An 18,873-nucleotide genomic window follows, 5' to 3' on the forward strand; every position below is an offset into this window, starting at 1 on the left:
ACAGCTTCCCCCCATCGTATGAACACATCCCCCATTACGGAAGGCCTTGAAATCACTTCCATGCTCATTAAGCAGACAAAGGAAGTGCCATTTGTTCCGTTTGTTCCCAAATTCCTCGATGCCGTTGAGGTGCAGTGAAGGCAGGGCTTAGAGGGAGCTCATCCAACAACTCCTGATGACAATTAAGTCAAACACAACCGCATGATCAGTGCAATTAAAATCCCTAAAGAGGAGCACAGATGTACTCGAGGCCCCAAATCACTTACAGGATTTTTTGATATTATGTAAAAAATCCAGCTACCGAGCAGCAAGGCTTTGGTATTATATTATTAAGTAATTACGACGAGATATGAAAACACTAATGAGATCTGCGGCGAGGATTTGCTGCACCCAGTGTTTCGAGGAAAGAGAATCAATCTGGCTTTCTCCAGCATGCTTGGAACAACCTCCTGCAGGCAGCTGCATGAGTTTTATGCGGAGAAAACACAGGAAAATCTGGTTTCAACAACTTCTCCGCCTTTGTGGTGACTGCAAGGCTTAAAAGGCTGGCAAGGGAAGCGGGAGAATTTGGGAAATTGATATCCAGAGCACAAATTGAAATGCAGGCCCTGGCGTGCACATTGGTGTGGAGAACTGCAAGCACCACTTGGAACTTGGAACACCCTCCCTGTCCTCTCTGCTTTAGGAAATGACACAAATGTAGTCATTAATGACTACACAGGGTGACCAATCTCTGTCTGGTGGATAATCAAATGAATTCTTGGGGAGGAGGCTTCACGTGAGCACTCCTCTCCCAAGCTGAGCCAATTAATGCCATCCTGGTCGTCACCGGAGACACAAACCCCAAGGACTCTGTGACAGCACCAGACACTTGCTGCAACTCTGAACCTACTGATGAAAAGAGACTCCTTGTCATAAGGAAAAAGGGGCCTCATAATCTTAGGAGGAGAGAGGGACTATCCACACAAGGAAAGCTGTGTCAAGGCAACAATCCTGATAAGTCCTCACACTCCAAAATGCTCTGGGAAACTGAGGCAGAGAAATGTCTCTCATTTTGCCCAAAATCACATTTTCTGGTGATGGTTAACTTGGAAAGAATAGCCTTAGAACCCTACCAAGGCACCTTTCCCTCCTGCTCCAGCCAACCCTGATCCTTCCAGGGGCCAACTGCCAGCTCCGATCACTCCGGGATGTGCAACTCCACCAAATTTATGAGGTTCAGAAATAACCTTTGAGGCCTGGAATTACTCAGATGGATCCCAAAGCCCGAGCTTCCCCTTTGGAGAAGGATTCTGGATTCACCCGGGCCGTATCCCAAAGGCAGCTGACCCCACAGAGCTTCCACTCCTCACGTTATTATTACCCAGCTGGAGAGTTACTCAGGGCCAGTTTGAGAGGAAGGTTCCGTTTTCCCAGGGCCAGGCAGCCCAAAATTTTTCAATTAATGCATCCAAGTTCACACCCTTCAGGTCAGCTAAACTGGAATAATCTCCAAGATGAGCTCCTTTAAAGATGGATTCAACATGCACATGATGTCCTTCTAGGACTTCACCTGACCGACCTTTGAACAAAATTTAAATTATGAGGCTGCCATCCCAAACCATCATGTCCGGAATGGACAATTCTATTCAAGCTTCAAGACCAACAAAAATCCAGGAGACAAGATTTAAAAAACTGTGGACAGGAGTATTTAAAGCTTTGGTGTTTTTATCAGGACAAAAAAAAAAAATCTTCACCATGAGGGTGAAGAGGCCCTGACACAGGTTGTCCAGAGAAGCTGTGGCTGCACCTGGATCCCTGGAAATGTCCAAGGTGGTGGCACTGGATGATTTTAAAGTCCCTTCCAACCCAAACCAGTCTCTGATTCCACGATTCTCACAGACATTCCTTTTCTCCATCCCTAGCCTCCATATAAAAACCCTTTTCCCGGCCCATATCCTCATATTATCACTGGATGCAAAACCTTATTCAAGGAAACTTTCCTCACCTGGAAAGCATCCGTATTTCTGTGTTCTGTTAAGAAAATATTCTAACACCATCCACGACATATTAAACAAAAACTCCAACAGCAATTGATGCACTTGGCTCACAGGGCCCTTGAGAAACTGTCAGCTTTTGTATCTTCAGACCCCTAAATCACATCCCTTCATTGATTAAAGTTCCATCTTCATCCTGCAGAAGAGAATCACCTCCTCAGCACACATTTATCTCCTTACAAAAGGCAGGGAATAATGGATCTGTGAAAGCTGTTGCCTTATTTCTTGGCAATGATTCTGATCTGTGATACACAAATGGAAGCACAGGAGAGCGACACCTCCAATCCCTGTGCGTGTAAAACGGATAACAACGAACACTGAATCAAATGTGTAGCATTTTAATCCTTTAATTAGGTAAAAATTACTTTCTCCTCAGCAGTTCTTCCTTATTAGGAAAAACTCAAGACATCTACAGATCCTCCAACTGTTATTCCAACTCAAAGCCACAAAAGTCTTCGGAGCATCTGGCGTGTTTTGTGCTCCATGGCAGCTTAGTTCTCTTTGAATTGAGTGATTTATTACCACCTAACCTCAGCCTCTGATGAGATTATGCTGCCAATTTGTGCCTCCTTTTCGGAGAGAGGGCTCTGGAACCCGGGCTTTGGGCTGAGCGTGGCGAATCTCAATTAAAGGCTGACCTTTACAAGACGAGGGAAATGTTAATTCATGCTCACCTAAATTGCTTCAGCCCTCCTTGAAAGCAGAGTTTTCTAAGCCTGCCCACTCCTCTGCCACCGTAAAGTTCCATTTCGACGTTATTAAGATAAAAAACCTCTTGGGCTGCGAGGGAAAAAACCCCAAATGCTAATACAGCTGTCTGGGGTGCATTTGTTATGCTCCTTGAAAAACAACGATGTCGCATTTTGAAGGGATTTCAGAAACAGATTAGAGGCAGCAGCATGACAGGGCCGGAGATTAAACACTTCTTCACCCCCTGAACAGGTACAAGAGAAGCAGCAGCCCCCTCGACGTTCACCCCGAAGGTCTCTGTTGGAATTTGCCATCCCCTGTGATGTGGAATTACTTCCTGGAGAAGCCTGAGCTTGAAAGGTAAAAAATTTGCAGAAGAGGCAAGAAAGCGGCTCAGCCCCCACAGATAATTGGATTGGGCTGTTTTTTAAATTGGGATTACACACTCCATCAAATGGGAGAAAGAGAAGGAATGTTTCAGCAATGTATTTATCAAGGTCTTGCTAAGCAAGCTGGTGAAAACAAAGAAATTTGACCCGAAAAAATGATGGATGTGGAGAAACTTCAATATGAAAAGAAGAACTTGATGAAAAATTCAAAATGCCAGCAAGATCTCAATAGAAAACATAAACATCCATGAGCATCTCAGGACTCCATCTAAAAGGCCAGAAGAAACAAAAGGAAAAAAAAAATATACAATGCCAACATAGCAATTAATCACCCTAGAAAGAAGATGGAATCATAGAATATCCTCAGATGGAAGGGATCCACAAGGATCAGAGTCCAAATATATTGTGTATAGATAGATATATATATATATGTGTGTGTGTGTGCGTATATATATACACACACATATATGTATAGTATAAATCTCTTCCCAACAGTAAGTATAAAGGAAATGTATTGCAGTTTTGGCCAGTCTGGTGAGTCAAGATCCCAAAACCTAAGGATTAACTGATCAACTTCCACCAGGTTGAATTCTGACCCAACTGATCTGAACTATATTTTATTCCTCATTTCACAGCCTAACTCCCTGGTGTTTAAATAAATGGCTCACTACTGACATTTAGGCAAAAGCACAAATTCCATGGCTCAGTAGTTCCAAAAGCCTGCTCCTCCTGGAAAAAACTCCAGTAACTGATATAAAACAGGGTATTATAGCTCGCAGGCATAAACATTTTCCACCTATTCTGTTCTAATCTGCATAATACAAGATAATTCCACGATGCTTTTGAAAATCCGCCACAAAGCCCTCAAATGCTTCAGTAATCCAGATTCAAAGCCGGAAAGGAGCCGTAAATAAATGCCTTGAAAATCAAGGATTGCTTTGCAAACAAGGCACCGGGACACAGCGAGTCCCAGCTGTAACAACACAACCCAACCAGTCCTGGCTGGAGCAGCTTCCAGCAGAATGAGTGGAGAGTGGAGGATTTCTGGGATATTTCACGAAAGGAGGATCGTGCTTCCTCACATCAGCAGGGGAGAGAAGCGTGGCACAAGTGGGAGTTGTGAGGATGGAGAATGCAGGCTGGTGACAAAACTCAAAGCTGATTCCAGCATTGATTCTCCAGCTCTGTTGGAGAAGCTCCTCTCCTCAAACATCGCCTTGATGCCCCTGGTTTTGGTTTTCCTGTTCTAAAAGGACCTTGTGGCACCTGAGGGGTGTTTGTGCTCTGAACTGAGAGCAGTGTAAGGGCTGAAGATTAAAGGAAGAGGAGCCTGAGCTCAAGAAGGAGGTGGGGAAGCCCAGAGCAGCTGCAGCTGCCCCTGGATCCCTGGAAGTGTCCAAGGCTAGGTTGGACGAGCCTTGGAGCAGCCTGGGATGGTGGAAGGTATCTCTGCCCATGGAAATGGGGGTGGAACTGGGGGATCTTTAAGGTCCTTTCCAACCCAAACCATTCCATAACAGTGACGCCCCCGGTGCTGGCCGCAAATGACGCCCTGACACCAAAACTCCTCCTCCTGCCTTAACCTGCTCAAAGTCCCCCACGCAAAGCAGAGATTTCACAGCCCAAGCCTGGCTTTCAACACCTCCCATCTCCCTGAGAAGTGACAAAATTAAGTGGGAAATTCAACCCCCCAAAATGTTCTCCAGGATTAACAGAGATGCCCTGATCCTTTTTCACAGACTCAACTGCTGGCCGAGGTCAGCCTTTAATAAGAAGCAAAAGACACACGTTTAGACACCTGGAAGGGATCAAAAACATTGTTGAAAAGGGAAAAAAACCCAAACCCACATGGATGGGAAAAGGAGGGCTGGCCCCACCCAGCAATGGGAACCTGTTGCTGTAGATGAAATGCCAAATGTGCTCTCCCAACACCGGGAGCTCTTTGCACTAACAAAGCAAAGGGAGCCTCCTGCTTCCTTTTCTTAGGTATCTCCCTCTGAATTGTTCTAGCTTTAATAACAATCTCAGAGCAAAAATCAAGAAACAAACGATTTTCTTACACGTAATCCCCCTTTTGCTGTCAAGGGCTTGACCCCAGTTTGATAATCTCATTTCCTGAGAATCAAAACGCTGGAAATTTTAAGCTTCCTAGAGTGTTAATTGTGGCCCCGCTCCATTGCTAATCAAAAAATTGGATGTTTTGCATGAAAATGCTGCTCTAATTAATTCTCAGTCATAAAGCAGCCTGGTTTTAATAACCCCTCCTTGATTGGGCAGCCTTTGAAGAGGCCATGCCGCTAATCCGCTACACCGGGACGAACGCACGCCGAGGAAACCAGGAGCAGCTTTCCAGGGGCTGGGAGAGCTGATGGCTTTAGAGCTGGCAAAACCCTGCAGATCCCTGCTCTCCCCTCTCCCCCAGCCCTGCCCAAGCTCAAAGCCAGCTGTGATCCTGCCCATCACGAGGAGACAAAAGCAGCGGTGTGACAGGAAGTTCGGGATATCGCATCAGCTCCCCCTCCTCGGCTGCTTTTTCCGCTGGTTTATTCCCCGTTCTCCCTTCAGGGATATTTTTTAACCAGCTCAGGCCACCTGTCACAATGTCTCCTTCAAGCAGCCACGAATCCCGCTGCCTCTCCCCCTCCCCGCCACCTCTGACTGACAATGCGTTATCATCCGCATCTCGGCGAGGTGCTGAACCGAATTTTCATTATCCCGAATGTCAGCATCGGTTTCTGTCAGTGCTGAGCACAGCTGGCTCCCTCCGGCAGCCCTTGGGTGAATCCAAATGGAACAAGGCACCTACAAATAACTGCATTTTCCCTGGACCTGGCCTTACACGGTGCCCTTGTCATATCAGATCCTGCGTGTGTCTCTGCTGCTGTTTCTTGGCGTCAAAATCTTAATTAGCAAGAGTTTCTCGTCTATTTTCTTTAATTACTCAAACCCTTATGGTAAGGAGTTTTTTTCAGGCTTGGGTGGAGAGCGGATGAGCAGCAGAGTGGGGAGTAACACAACCCCACTCCCCAGATTTAGATTTGTCTCAGAGGGGTATTCAAGGCTTTCCATTTATCACCCAGCCAGCAAGAAAAAAAAAAAAATCTATGGAGTTTCTAAAAATTATCCACTACAATTTATTCTGTCGTTATCCCAGAGCTTTGTTTCACTTTTTTTTTACGTTTGCCATCCTTTGCCAGAGCTGAGCAACCTTGGAAGGTTCCTAAAATCCCAGAATGGTTTGGGTTGGAAGGGACCTTAAAATCATCCAGTGCCATGGGCAGGGACACCTTCCACTATCCCAGGGTACTCCAAGCCAAATCCAGCCTGGCCTTGGATGTTCCAAGGTGTGGAAGTGCTCTCCACTTCCAGCTAAACTATTGGTCAGCTTTTAGATATTTGAGTGCTCCATATTTAAGATCCACAAGAGCCTCTTGCATTAGATTTTTAGTTTATGAATAAACTGACGTAATACTCTTACTACTCCCTACAAGTGAAAAATAACTGTGCAAAAGTTCTGGGTATTTAAAATCACCTCTGAAAAACTGAAACTTCACAGAGTCTCAGAATGGTTTGGTTGGAAGGGTCCTTAAAAATCATCTCATTCAATTCCCCTCCTGTTCCTTCAAACAGAAGCAAGAGGAACTTACCCAGTTTGGGGTTTTTTGTTTGTTTGTTTTTAAAGTAGGAAGAAGTGCACTGCATCCCTGGAATGCTCTGGACAGAAACTGCCTAAATAACTTCATAAAGTAATACTGAATTTTTGCTGTTTCAGTTCAGCACACAACATGTGTCCAGCAAGGATTCAACTTTGGGGCACAAATTTAATTCTTTGTTCTATTCAAGACTTTTTCTGCGAAGTCAGGTGGCTTTCTTCTCCTTTCCTTGTACAACAAGCTCCGCCCCAAATTCCAGCGCCAGCAGAGCACAAACTCATTCACAAGTTGCCAAAGCAGCAGGATCAAAGGCAGAACTTTTCATAAAAACCCCAAAACAAATGAAAAGGAAAAAAAACCCCAAAGGTATGACAACAATCCAAGAATATTTTCTATCCTTCACTGTATTTGTAGGAGTGATTCCTCAAGGAACAGCACATGGAGCATCCTCCTGAGAGGCAGAGCAGCCACTGCTTGTCTGTCTATAAATCAATACCTTCAATAATCAATAAAAACCATAGGGATCTAACATGGGACTGAGTGGTGACTCTGGAATTCTAATCCTTCCCCTGCTCACATCATCCTGGACAATCCATCCCACAGGCACATTCCCAAAAAATCCTGCTCCACAAAGCCATGGAGAAGTTGAATTGCTGCAGAACTGCACAGAGCTTCCAGGGGGAAAGAAACAAGTCCAAATTTTTGGAGTTACGTATCTCACTGACAACTTAGAACAGTTTTCCTGTGGGTTTTTTAACTGTCACAAAAACAGCTGCCTGGGGAAACCTGCTTTCGTGACTCCTCCCATTAGCAGTTTCCCAAGCTGCTCATGGGTCACGGGTCTCAGACTTTTGTATATTGGGGCATAAGTTTTTAAAGATGAATAACTCTAAAGGCAAAGGATTCTTTGTCTGAGCTGGTGTGGAGTTCATTCGTATCACTGGAAACAACAGGAGCTCTGGAGCACTTCCCATTCCATGCTCAGCCCCAGGACGGGGCAGAGCTGACCTGGCTGTGACTCTGGCAGAGTGGAATTACCAACCACACCCAACCCAAACAGAGTGTACAGCTCCTGAATACTTCCCTTTGAACAGAAATGTGTTCTAGAAGACAATTGCAAAAACCAGAAGAGGGGCAAGTGATGAAGTGGCAGCTGCTATTCTGTGCTGTTTGGGGAATCGTGGAATGGTTTGGGTTGGAAGGGACCTCAAAGCCCATCCAGTGCCACCCCTGCCATGGCAGGGACACCTCCCACTGTCCCAGACTGCTCCCAGCCCCAGTGTCCAACCTTGGACACTTCCAGGGATCCAGGGGCAGCCACAGCTGCTCTGGCAATTCCAGCCCAGGCAGGAATTCCTTCCCAAGATCCCATCCAGCCCTGCCCTCTGGCAGTGGGAGCCATTCCCTGCGTCCTGTCTCTCCAGCCTTTGTCCCCAGCCCCTCTGCAGCTCTCCCGGAGCCCCTTCAGGCCCTGGAATGTGCTGGAAGCTCTCCCTGGATCCTTCTCCTCTCCAGGTGAGCAGTCCCAGCTCTCCCCAGACTGTACCAGTGCAGCAGGAAATGTTTCCCTTCTGTATCTGCCCCCACCTTTTTTTTTAATGGCAGCTGTCAGAGAACTTGTGTGCCTGGCTTCAAGGGAAAAACACACGGCCAGAATCTTTCTCCTGCAATGTCAGTGGAATGAGACAGAAGAATTCAAGCTCTGAATCACTTGCAGCAGGCCCCTTTCTCCCACCGAGGGATAATGTGAGCCTCATGCTCTGCACTATTTCAGTCCAAATCAAAGGGGTTAATGACAAAGCATCACTCTGATCTTCACACATTTTCAAGGCTATTTACATTAAATTCTCATTTCAAAAAGTTAGCGTGAGCTAAACTTTTATAAATTCCTTTCTTTTCATGCATATGTTTCTTTGAAGATCTTTTCAGGAAAAAAGATTCCTTAACAAGTCACCCTCCCCCTGCTGCCACTGAAAAATCATCCCTGTGGATAAGGCTGTTGGGAACAGAAACTGTGCAGTGTTCACAGAAGACAGAGTGTCACATGCCTGCTTTCCACTAACCTGATTGAACAATTAAATTGTATTTCTCTTTAAAAAGGGGGAAATATATATATATATATATTAAAAAAAAAAATCCAAATGCAGATCTTGCTGTGGTCCAGGATTCAGGAAGATTAATGAGCAACCTAAAAGGGAACAGCAGCTCATAATAGAGACAGAGGTTACTGCATTTTTAACGTGAAGTTCAAAGGGAAACTCTTCTTGATGGTTCAGCTGCAAAGAATCTCAGCAAAGTCATCTCATCTATTGTCCCCGCTGCCTCCCCACACTGACTTTTTGTCACCTATTGCATCACGTCCAGCCTCTTCCAATTGAGCTGCAAAGGGCAGCAGGATCTTGGCCCTCTCCACACTAATTCCTGTTTTGTCCTTTACTTCTTTTGCAGCTCCTGGGCTTTGTTCTTCCCCACCCTGCTCTGCCTGGGCAGCCTGAGCAGCTCTGCTGCATCTTCCTCTCCTGGAAACGCTCTCAGCGTCCTGCTCATCCCAAATGCTGCCCCAAGATCTGTCTTGTATCTGTAAGGAATCACTCTTCCATGAAATCTGGCTCTGAACGAGCTCTAAACCCAGGACAGGAGCTCCTTAAAACCCTCAGTGTTAACAGCAATAACCACAAAAATCCCCAAATCTCAGCCCACAAGGCACCTGGAGGAGGACACGGCTATGGAGAGAGTCAATCCCGTTCTCTGCTTGATTTTAAAGCCACATGGACAACTGGGAATGACAGAAGGCAACAAGACTCATCCCAAAGGGACAGGAAATTCTGGAGCAAGTGCTGCAGGCTCAAAATTCTCAACAAACACAAAATTCTTGGCTTTGAGCCCACATTTGTCCCACACAGTTTGTAACAGAGGGCTCCTAGCTATGGAGAAGTAACCACTGAAATCCTCCTGGAACAAAACCTGATAATGGCATGGAACAGCTCAACCAACATCCCACTGACCCTTGGGACAGCCCCGGACATGTGGCACTTTTGGAGGTTAGAACCTGAACCCCAAAAGGCCGAGAGCTGTGAGCTCAGCACCTCCCAGGTGTGGAAGAGGTGAGATCCCAATTCAGCTGACAGGTACCTCCACTTCCCTTCATTCCCACACGCTGCCACCCTCAGCATGAGCTCAGGTTCTTCCTTCTCAGTCCACCCAAAAGGATCTCAGAATTTACGGATTATTAACAGAACCATTCAGAGAATTAACAGAACCATCACAGCCCTGCTCATCGATGCTGAGATCACCTCTGCAGCCACCCAAGTGAATCGAGCTGTCACAAGAACAATCTCTGCTTTTCCAGACTTTTTTTTTTTTTTTCCCCCACACCCTTGTGGGTTTAAGTTGTCTCTGAGGACAGGTTATGAAAGGAGGAGGCATCCAAAAATTCTCTTGCAAGTTATAAAACATTCTCGATTAAAAGCCAGCTGAAAATTACCATGGACGAGAGTTCCAGGAGAAAATCTGTCCTTGGTCATGGCTCTAACGTTTGAAGAGCATGAATTATTTTCTTGTTATGATTAGCCCAGGAAGAAACTGGAGTAAGTGATGCAAAAGAATTTAGTTCTGCTGTATATGAGCACGGCAGTTTTAGGATATTCCCCTGATTCTGCTGCCTAAACCCACCACTGGATCATTCAGGAAAAACAAGTGAAGTGATGCCATGCTTGGAGCAGGGAACACTTCCCTGGGCACACACAGCACTTGCCACGGGCAATAAAAATCAGCAAAAGCAGCCCAAGTGCCCGGATTCACCATCTGCAAACGCTCTGCTGCTCCTCAAGTGTACAAAATGCAAAGAATTGGTCACTTCAGTCCATCCAGCCTCAAATTCGAGCTGCCTGAGCTCAGCTCCCAAAGCAATGCAGGGTAAGAATCACAGAAAGAACAGAAATTGCAGATAAATATCCAAGGTAGCTCCAATACCCAAACCCAGCGCTCAAGGCGAAGTTGTTTGTACTTCACATCTTGTTTCATGAATGTTTTTTAAGACCTCGACCTCCAGCTGAAAACACTGAGAGAATAAAGAGAAACCCTTCCCAAGCTCATAATAAACAAGAGCTTAAAACCTGGAGAGGTTCAGAGCAGAGATCAACACCTGCCAGAGGCTGGAAAGGATATTCCAGCTCCTGCAGAAGGGAATGATCCACTTCCCACAGGATCCCTTTGCGTACCTTGCAGCTCCCCGCTCCTGCTGTACAGCTCCCTCCTCTGCTCCCGCAGGTAGGCACTCATGCTGATGGCATGGGACGAGGATTCAAACCTGGAATTCAAAGGGATTCAGTCAATCCAGGCACTCAGCCAGCCCTGGAAGCATCCTTCCTGTGAGCCGCTCTTAATAATATAAAATGTAAGTGCATTATTCTCCTGGAAATTATGGGACCAAACAATTCTTATTCATTGTATGGTTCTAAGAATCCACAAGGACCGATCCAAACATTTTCCAAGTGTTTATGCCTCATCAACAGGATTTTTGGCACTTACAGGAAAAGGGCCCAGACTGGGCCCTGATCTGCCACCTCAGTGACTCAGGACAGCTCAGTGTCCCTGTGACCACAAGTGTCCCATGGCCAAGGGCTTTGTGCCTCAGCTCAACGCTGGGAACACCCCCATGGCCAAGGGCTGCTGCTCCAGGCAGGCACTTCCCCCAAAAAAACCCAAAAAACCCCAACCCTGGGAGTGCCTGGATGGGCTCCGGGGACCAGGGAGAAAGGAGCTCGTGGTGGGGACAAAGCACCTCCAAACAGCTCCAGGCTTGGAAAGGAAACTTCTGTCACAAGAAGACCTCAAGATGTTGATGATTTGCTGTAACACTCCTGATTCCCTCCCCAATCCCACAGTTCAGGAAGATGGGATCAGCCTCAGCTCTGCCCAGAGGGACACTGGGAACACCAGCATCACACCGGAGACAGGGGGAAAGCATTTCACAGCTTTCCTGGGCACCAGGGTTAAGATTATTACTACTAATGAGGCCTTTCTGCTTTAATTTGGACTGTGGGTGTTGGTGTTATTGCAACTGAACTAATAATGATTTATCAAAATACAGCAAACCCTTCTGATTTTAATTAAATGAGCTGTAAATTCTTGGCTCCATGTTCCCCACGTGCTCCCTTCTGGCCACACTGTGACAATAACAGCAGCATTATCCCACAGGTCTTTCCAGGCACCAAACCCAGATCTCATCCCTTCTTTTCCACAACCATCCAGTTCTTCTCCCCTATTTCCCTTCCTCTGCCACCTCCTCGAGCTGCTCTTCCCACATTCCTGTTCCCACTTCACTCCTCTACCCGTGTAAGACCCTTCTCAACGCTGATCCTCCCATAAAGCTTTCAAAATATTTTTGTTTTATTTTAGAATTGCACGGAATTACAGCCAAGTCTGGGACTGATTTATTGGGTGTTCAACTCTTGCATGTACAATTCACTCCCAACTTATTTCCCGATTTCCATCTTGAAAATCTGAGCTGGCAAACTGAGCATGCCCTTGGCTACTTTTGAGAAGAGAAGAAAGCCAGGTTTATGATGGCATGAATTACCCAAATTCCCAAATTACTCTTCATCTGAAGCTTTCTTTTTCAAGACAACATTGCAACTAAATAAGTTTTTGTTTTTAATTACACCCATTTTAAAGGAAGTAAGGATTCCAAGTTTCTTCTGATTTCCAGAGAGCAGGACACAACTTCCCTCTACTCCTCAAAGGCGCAACTAGCAGAAATACTTAACATTTATTAAATTAGCTCCATATTTAATATTAATTAAACGAGCTCACAGCTACCACAGGGCACAGCACCAAGACCCTGTGAGCAAAACACGAGGTGGAGCCTAAGAGGCTGCTGAGGAACGAAGTGCAGACATCGTGGTGACAAGATGAAAGCTCCTCCATTTGGACAGCGCTAATGGAAAGGCAGGGAAAAGAGCCTGGCACGGAAAGCACCGAAGATGGGAGACAAGAATAACACTCCATCAAACACGTCCAAACCTCAGTGGGCTGAGAAATTCCGTTTCAAGGGAGATCTCCACAGATATGGTGACAGCTGACAGCAGCCAGATAACCAAAGGAGAGATCCCGGTAAGTGCTGCTGTCACCGTGGGGACAGCAGCGCGCGGTGACAGCGCCGGGAGTGCTCCCACGGCGTGATTCACCTTCCTTTAAACAACTACAGCCACCTCCTCTCCGCTGACAAACTCCACCCGGCCTCAGCCTGCTCCAGGTGAGCCAAGAGCATCCTCATCCCTCAAACTTTTAACCCCAAACTTCGTCCTCAAACCCCAAATTTGGGTTTTTGTACACCTGGGAACGGACAAGGGATGAGCAGCCCTGTTTTGCTCCAATGTCCTTCTGCAGGTCAGAGTAAATTCCAAGTGGAATTCTCAGCCCAAAAGAGCCATGGAGGGGGTTTAAAAAAAAAAGGGTGAGGGGTAATAATCATGGGTTGACAGGGAAGGAGGCAACATTTAACCTTCAATAACAGGAGGTTACAGGAGAGCTCATCCCGGGAGAGCAAAGAATGTGGAAGACTTGGATTTCTAACTGGGATCTCAAGCACTACGAGAGGACATCTACTAGGAGTAACTCTGCCAAAACTGCACTTTTAGGTCCTCTCCAAAATCCTGAAGAGGCCCAAGAGAATGGCCAGCACAGGTAGGGGGTGGAAGAGAAGAAAATTCCAGCACAGCTCCCCCAAATCCAGATGTGAATCTCCTCTCCCACCAGCACTGCTCAGCAACTCCTCACTCCCTACTCCTGCACAAATTGGCTCTCCCAAATCCTTCCCTTGGCCAGCCAGCCTCTCTCATCCTCCTCTCTCTTACACTCCCCTCCCAACCACTTAATTCTTTGCAGCCTGACTGCTGAATTAAAGGAGTTAGTGACAGGATTAAGTGCTTAGTCTATGCAGTAATTACACAGTTATCTTAATTCCCTTTGTCCAGCGCCCTTTATCGCTCCCTCTAACAGGTCTTGAATTTACCACGGACAAAGAGAGGCAGAATGGATCACTCCATGCTCTGCAGCAGCTCCTGTAATGGGATTCCCAGCCCTGGGAAGAGCTCAGCTCTAAAACCCAGCGCTGAATCCGTAACAGATCTTCAGCTCCGGGCATTAAATCCCCATCCCAGAACATCCACACCTCTCCCACTGTGAAACTGCGATTACCAGCAGCACTCGAGGGACCAAAGGCAGCTCAGGCACAGCTCGAAAAACCCTTGCACTCACTTGAAGAGAGGGTTTTTGGGTCTCTGGGGCTTCTTCTTGGCGAAGAAGGCGGCGAATTCGCGGCCGGAGCTGGCGTAGCTGAGCTGTGCCGAGGGCTCCGAGGCCGTGCGCGTGTTCTTCATGTCCAGGTACTCCGTCAGCAGCATCTGAAAGGGAGGGAGAGAGCTCAGCAGCTGGGGTCAAACAGCGTCAGCATGTCCCTGGAATGCCTGGGATTTTTGGGTTCTGCGTGGGAAGACAACCAGAACTCACAAAAATTCTAATTGACGGAAACACGGCTTTATTTTTTAAAAAATAATATTCCGAGGAATGGCTCTAATTTGGTAAAAACTTGTTTTATATTCCTTAGAATGGTTTGGGTTGGGAAGGATCTTCAAGATCATCCATTCCTTGCCATGACCGGGTTGCTCCAAGTCCTGTCCAGCCTGGCCTTGGACACTTCCAGGGATGGGGTTTTTGACCAACTCAATCTCCTCCAAACCCTGATGGTCCCAAAAGGAACCTGCAAAAGTTCCCCAAAGTGATTCCACCCATGGCAGCCATGGGGAGAGGGTGGGTGAGCTTTATACACTGATTATAAATACAATTAATGCTCTTAAAAACAAAGGTTTGCAATGGGTGAGCAGTGAAGTTAAAATACTTTGGTTTATAAACGCATTTTTGTGCTTAAATACTTCCAACCTATTTATATGGAGAAACAGGAAACATCCCTGTGCGTGCTGGGGGTCACATGTGATGGAAAATACCCTGGAAAGCTGCAAAAATTGTCCTTTAATAGCTCCCAACCCAAACACGCCTCTTTCATCACTGAAGATATGAATTCATCATCATGAAAATATGAAAATATGGAGTTCAGGATTGATTTTCCAATCCCAAATCACTCAGTGAGGGGCTGGGGGTTCCCTTAGTGACACGAGGGTCCCTCCTGTGAAACCTTTGCAACCCAATATTTGGAATTATTTAAGGTGAAGAAGCAAAACCGGACTCCAGGTGATTCCATTTTAATTTGCTTGTGTCTGAAGATGAAAGGAAAGCCCTCGAAAATGAACTTTTGTCAGTGCATTTCAAAAGTCTGTTTGTTTCCAGGAATTTTTACCTACTCAGAGGGTGCTGGGAATTATGTTCCATGTGAGTAATTAGCCAGTCAAAGCCCATCAAAGAGAGTTGGAGGTAATGAAAAGAATTCATCACTCCTGTGCTGCCTAAGTTGAAAAAAATTACACAGGAATAAATATCCAGGCAAATGGAATCGTGCCCCTAATTAGAAACAATTTGGGATGGCTCGGAAAAATAAAATAATAATACAAACACAGAGAAAATCTGATTCCTAAACCATCTCAATTAAAACTTTACCTGAGCACAGGCTTTGAAAATTCGTGTTTATTGGTAAAAATAATCACTGTGCTAATTTTTGACACTAATTTACCAAACCCGTTTGTATTCACCTATTTGCATTTCATCTTCTCCACTTAAATTAACAACCCGAAAATGGCCGCAAAAATCTAATTAAACCCTCAAACTTAATCAAGTTGAAAAAAAAAAAAAAAAGAAAAAAAAAGAAAAACATTAAGCAATTTGTTCTTCCATTATAGATGAAACCTATTTATGATGGATTCCACGATTCTGGTGTCACTTTCTATCCAGGAGAAGGGAATATTAAGTGTGAAATCCAGGATTACAATAAGCCAAAAGAGGTTTGTGATGGGAGCAAAATGAACTATCCACGTGGGTGACAGGTGAAACAGAGAACCAGGAGATGAGTTTGCTTGAAGACACTCAGAAAATGCCAAAAATTGGGGGAAAAGAGAGAAAAAATGTTAATTTATTGTTAATTTAATCGATTAAACCATTTACTAGATAAGCGGGGGAGAATGGTTGGATACAAGGCTCTAAAAAAGCCAGAAGCTGTAAATGCCGATTTTGATAATTACCCTCAAAATTGATCAGGTTCCAGGATGGTTTGGTTTGGGAGGGACCTTAGAGCTCATCCAGTGCCACCCCAGCCATGGGCAGGGACCCTTCCACTGTCTCAGGGTGCTCCAAGCCCCATCCAACCCGGCCTTGGACATTCCAGGGATGTGGATACCTCTGTGAAGATGAAAACCGGGGACACAGGAATTGGGACCTCATTCCTCAGTTAAAAATTTTTCAAGTCTTGCAGAAACTGGACCAGGCAGATCAAAGCTCTTTCTGCTCCAGTGCCCTGAATTCAACAGTTCTGCAAATTCTTCAGGATGAAGAAATTAACTGGAAATGTGGCTGAGCAGCAATGGGACACAGCCAAGGGGACAGGAGTGATGTCCAGAGAGAAGATTCAGGGAACACCAGAGCCTCTGCCAGGGCCCAAAGGATCTCCAGGAGAGCTGCAGAGGGACTGGGGACAAGGCCTGGAGGGACAGGACACAGGGAATGGCTCCCACTGCCAGAGGGCAGCGCTGGATGAGATCTTGGGAAGGAATTCCTGCCGGGGCTGGAATTGCCAGAGCAGCTGTGGCTGCCCCTGGATCCCTGGAATGTCCAAGGCCAGGTTGGACACTGGGGCTTGGAGCAGCCTGGGACAGTGGGAGGTGTCCCTGCTACGGCAGGGAAGTAGAATGGGATGAGCTTTAAGATCCCTTCCCACCCAAAACCATTCCATGAGTCAACACAGCACATTTGAATTGAAACTGCAGCATGAAAACGAAATCCCTTCTAATTTTTCAGCGATATTAACACATGGGCCAGGCTGGAAATCCTGGCAGCACTTGGCCTCCAAAAACAGCCTCAAGTTTCCCTTCCTCACTGCCCTGAGAGATTCCTGGGTGCTCCCCCAGTGTCCCTGGCCTCCGTTTATTCCCTGTGTCTGGACAGCCCCAGTTTTTCACTTGTTCTGCTCTCATCGTCCTCCTGGAGGATTTTAATAAATCTCCTGTTTCAGTGTTAGAAGTTGTGCTCTGGCCCTGTACTTTTTAAAAACCACAGCAAGACAGAACCTAGAAATCCACTTTAAAGGCACAAAACCCCAGATATTAAAAATATCCCCTTAAAATCCAACAAAAACCCAGGCTCCTCCTGCCTTTGGAAGTGAAAGGAGCTCTCCTGAAGCAGCCGAGTAAGGGATTTCCTGATTTGATCCCGCAACACCTGATTAGGAGCTGCTGAGGCATCAATCAAAAACCTCATTAGACATTAATCACATGGCTGCACAGCAAGATTTATGAGGGACTGGAAAGTTTGCAGCATCCCATTCATCTGGAACGAGGACTTTGACTTTGTGCTCCGCGCCTGAATCCTGCCATCCGTGGGCTGTGTTTACATCCCTCAAACAAATAAAGCTGTCCAGAAACACAGGAGAACAAAGCACCCCTGCATCCAGCTGCTCTTTGGCAACGAAAATCAATTGAAAGTGGCTTGTGCAAAAAAGTGATTTTTATGGATTTGGAGGCGTAATTAAATTCTCCAGTTCCAAAAGGTCAGGGCAGTGTGTGCGGCCTGGTGGAGCTGGTGATGCTCTGCTCTGCTCCTTCTGAACTGGCACAAGGATAAATCTGCTCCTGGGACACTCCACAGCCACATTTTCCCTCCTTGCCTGAGTCCCCAGGACAAGCTGGATAGGTTTTTACGCCTCATCGTGCCCAAGACTGTCCCGAAAAAAGTATGGGCAGTAAAACACACCTGGGTGACAGAAAAATTAATTGGGGGTTTTTTGTACCTTTTGTGAGGTTTTAGGTAGGAGGGTCGAGCTCTGTTCTCTAAATTAAAAGCTTTAATCGATTATTTCACACCCTCACATACCCTGACTTCAGATGGAAGCTGCAGTGTGGACGCTCTGCTCCATCACCAAACCATTTTCAAACTCCACACCATAAACCCTGATTTTAACCATCCTTCCCATACTTGGAGGGGTCCAGAAAATCCAAGGAAAATCAACACACCATGAATTTTTCAAGGGTGAATGAGAAGCCCAGGTAATTACCGGCCTCTCCACCTCATATTGATCAGGGACAATATCACAGAACAGCTTCTATTAAAAAAGAATTAAGGAATAACAGAATTCATGCCCAGCAACAGGGATTTCCAGAAGATGGAAAAGTCCTGGTTAAAGTATTCTTGTGATGGTGTCAAATTTAGCTTTAAATAAACAGAAAGAGATAAAAATTTATGTCCACAAAGGATGATACAAAAGCCTAAACATCAGAAGTCAACAAAGAAATCCAGGCAGGTGCAGAACAATGTTCAACTAGAAACTGACACTGGATTTTACAAACTCGCAGAAATCTTAATTCCTCTTTTTGTTCTCTGTATTTCAAGAGAATTACCAGATTATTCCAGCCGCTTTTTCTTTTGTTGGATGGAAAACTTGTCATTTTCAGTCTAAATTCAATCCATCTTCATTTTTAAAACAACAGCAATTAGAAGCTGAATTAATGAAAGCACAGGAAAAAGCTTTTTCCCAGAGAAGCGGTGGCTGCCCTTGGATCCCTGGAAGTGTCCAAGGCCAGGCTGGATGGGGCTTGGAGCAGCCTGGGATAGTGGAAGGTGTTGAGGTTGGAGTTGGATGATCTTTAAGGTCCTTTCCAACCCACACCATTCCACAATTCTTTAAATGTGGCTTTAAATGTGAATTAAATTTAAATTCTTTAAATGTTGCTTCACATGCTTTCTGGATTGAATGGACCTGAAGTTTTCCTGGCTCACATTCCCATGGGAAATTACTAGAGAAGGTTTATAAATTATGATGTTTGGGGAGAGAAATGGCAAGTAATAAAGCGAACACAGAAAATCATGTCTCCTGTTAGTGCTTTCTATTCCTATTTTCAATAATATAATCAATGTACTGTAAGGATTTCAGTGTCAGCAGACGAA

The 18,873-nt window shown here is 45.7% G+C and overlaps 1 protein-coding gene across 1 annotated transcript in view; it reads right to left on the reverse strand.

Moving 5' to 3' along the window:
- Positions 1–18,873, reverse strand: part of EXOC4 (exocyst complex component 4) — a 287,194-nt gene that overhangs the window by 186,875 nt on the left and 81,446 nt on the right. The window contains exons 8-9 of the mRNA XM_040062894.2: positions 14,029–14,174; positions 10,989–11,077 (exon numbers count right to left, since the gene is read on the reverse strand). Coding sequence (XP_039918828.1) covers positions 10,989–11,077; positions 14,029–14,174 — 235 coding nt within the window. The remainder of the gene's footprint in view (positions 1–10,988; positions 11,078–14,028; positions 14,175–18,873) is intronic.

The sequence above is a fragment of the Hirundo rustica genome, chromosome 4 (assembly GCF_015227805.2).
Source record: "Hirundo rustica isolate bHirRus1 chromosome 4, bHirRus1.pri.v3, whole genome shotgun sequence".
In the NCBI taxonomy this organism is placed as follows: domain Eukaryota; kingdom Metazoa; phylum Chordata; class Aves; order Passeriformes; family Hirundinidae; genus Hirundo; species Hirundo rustica.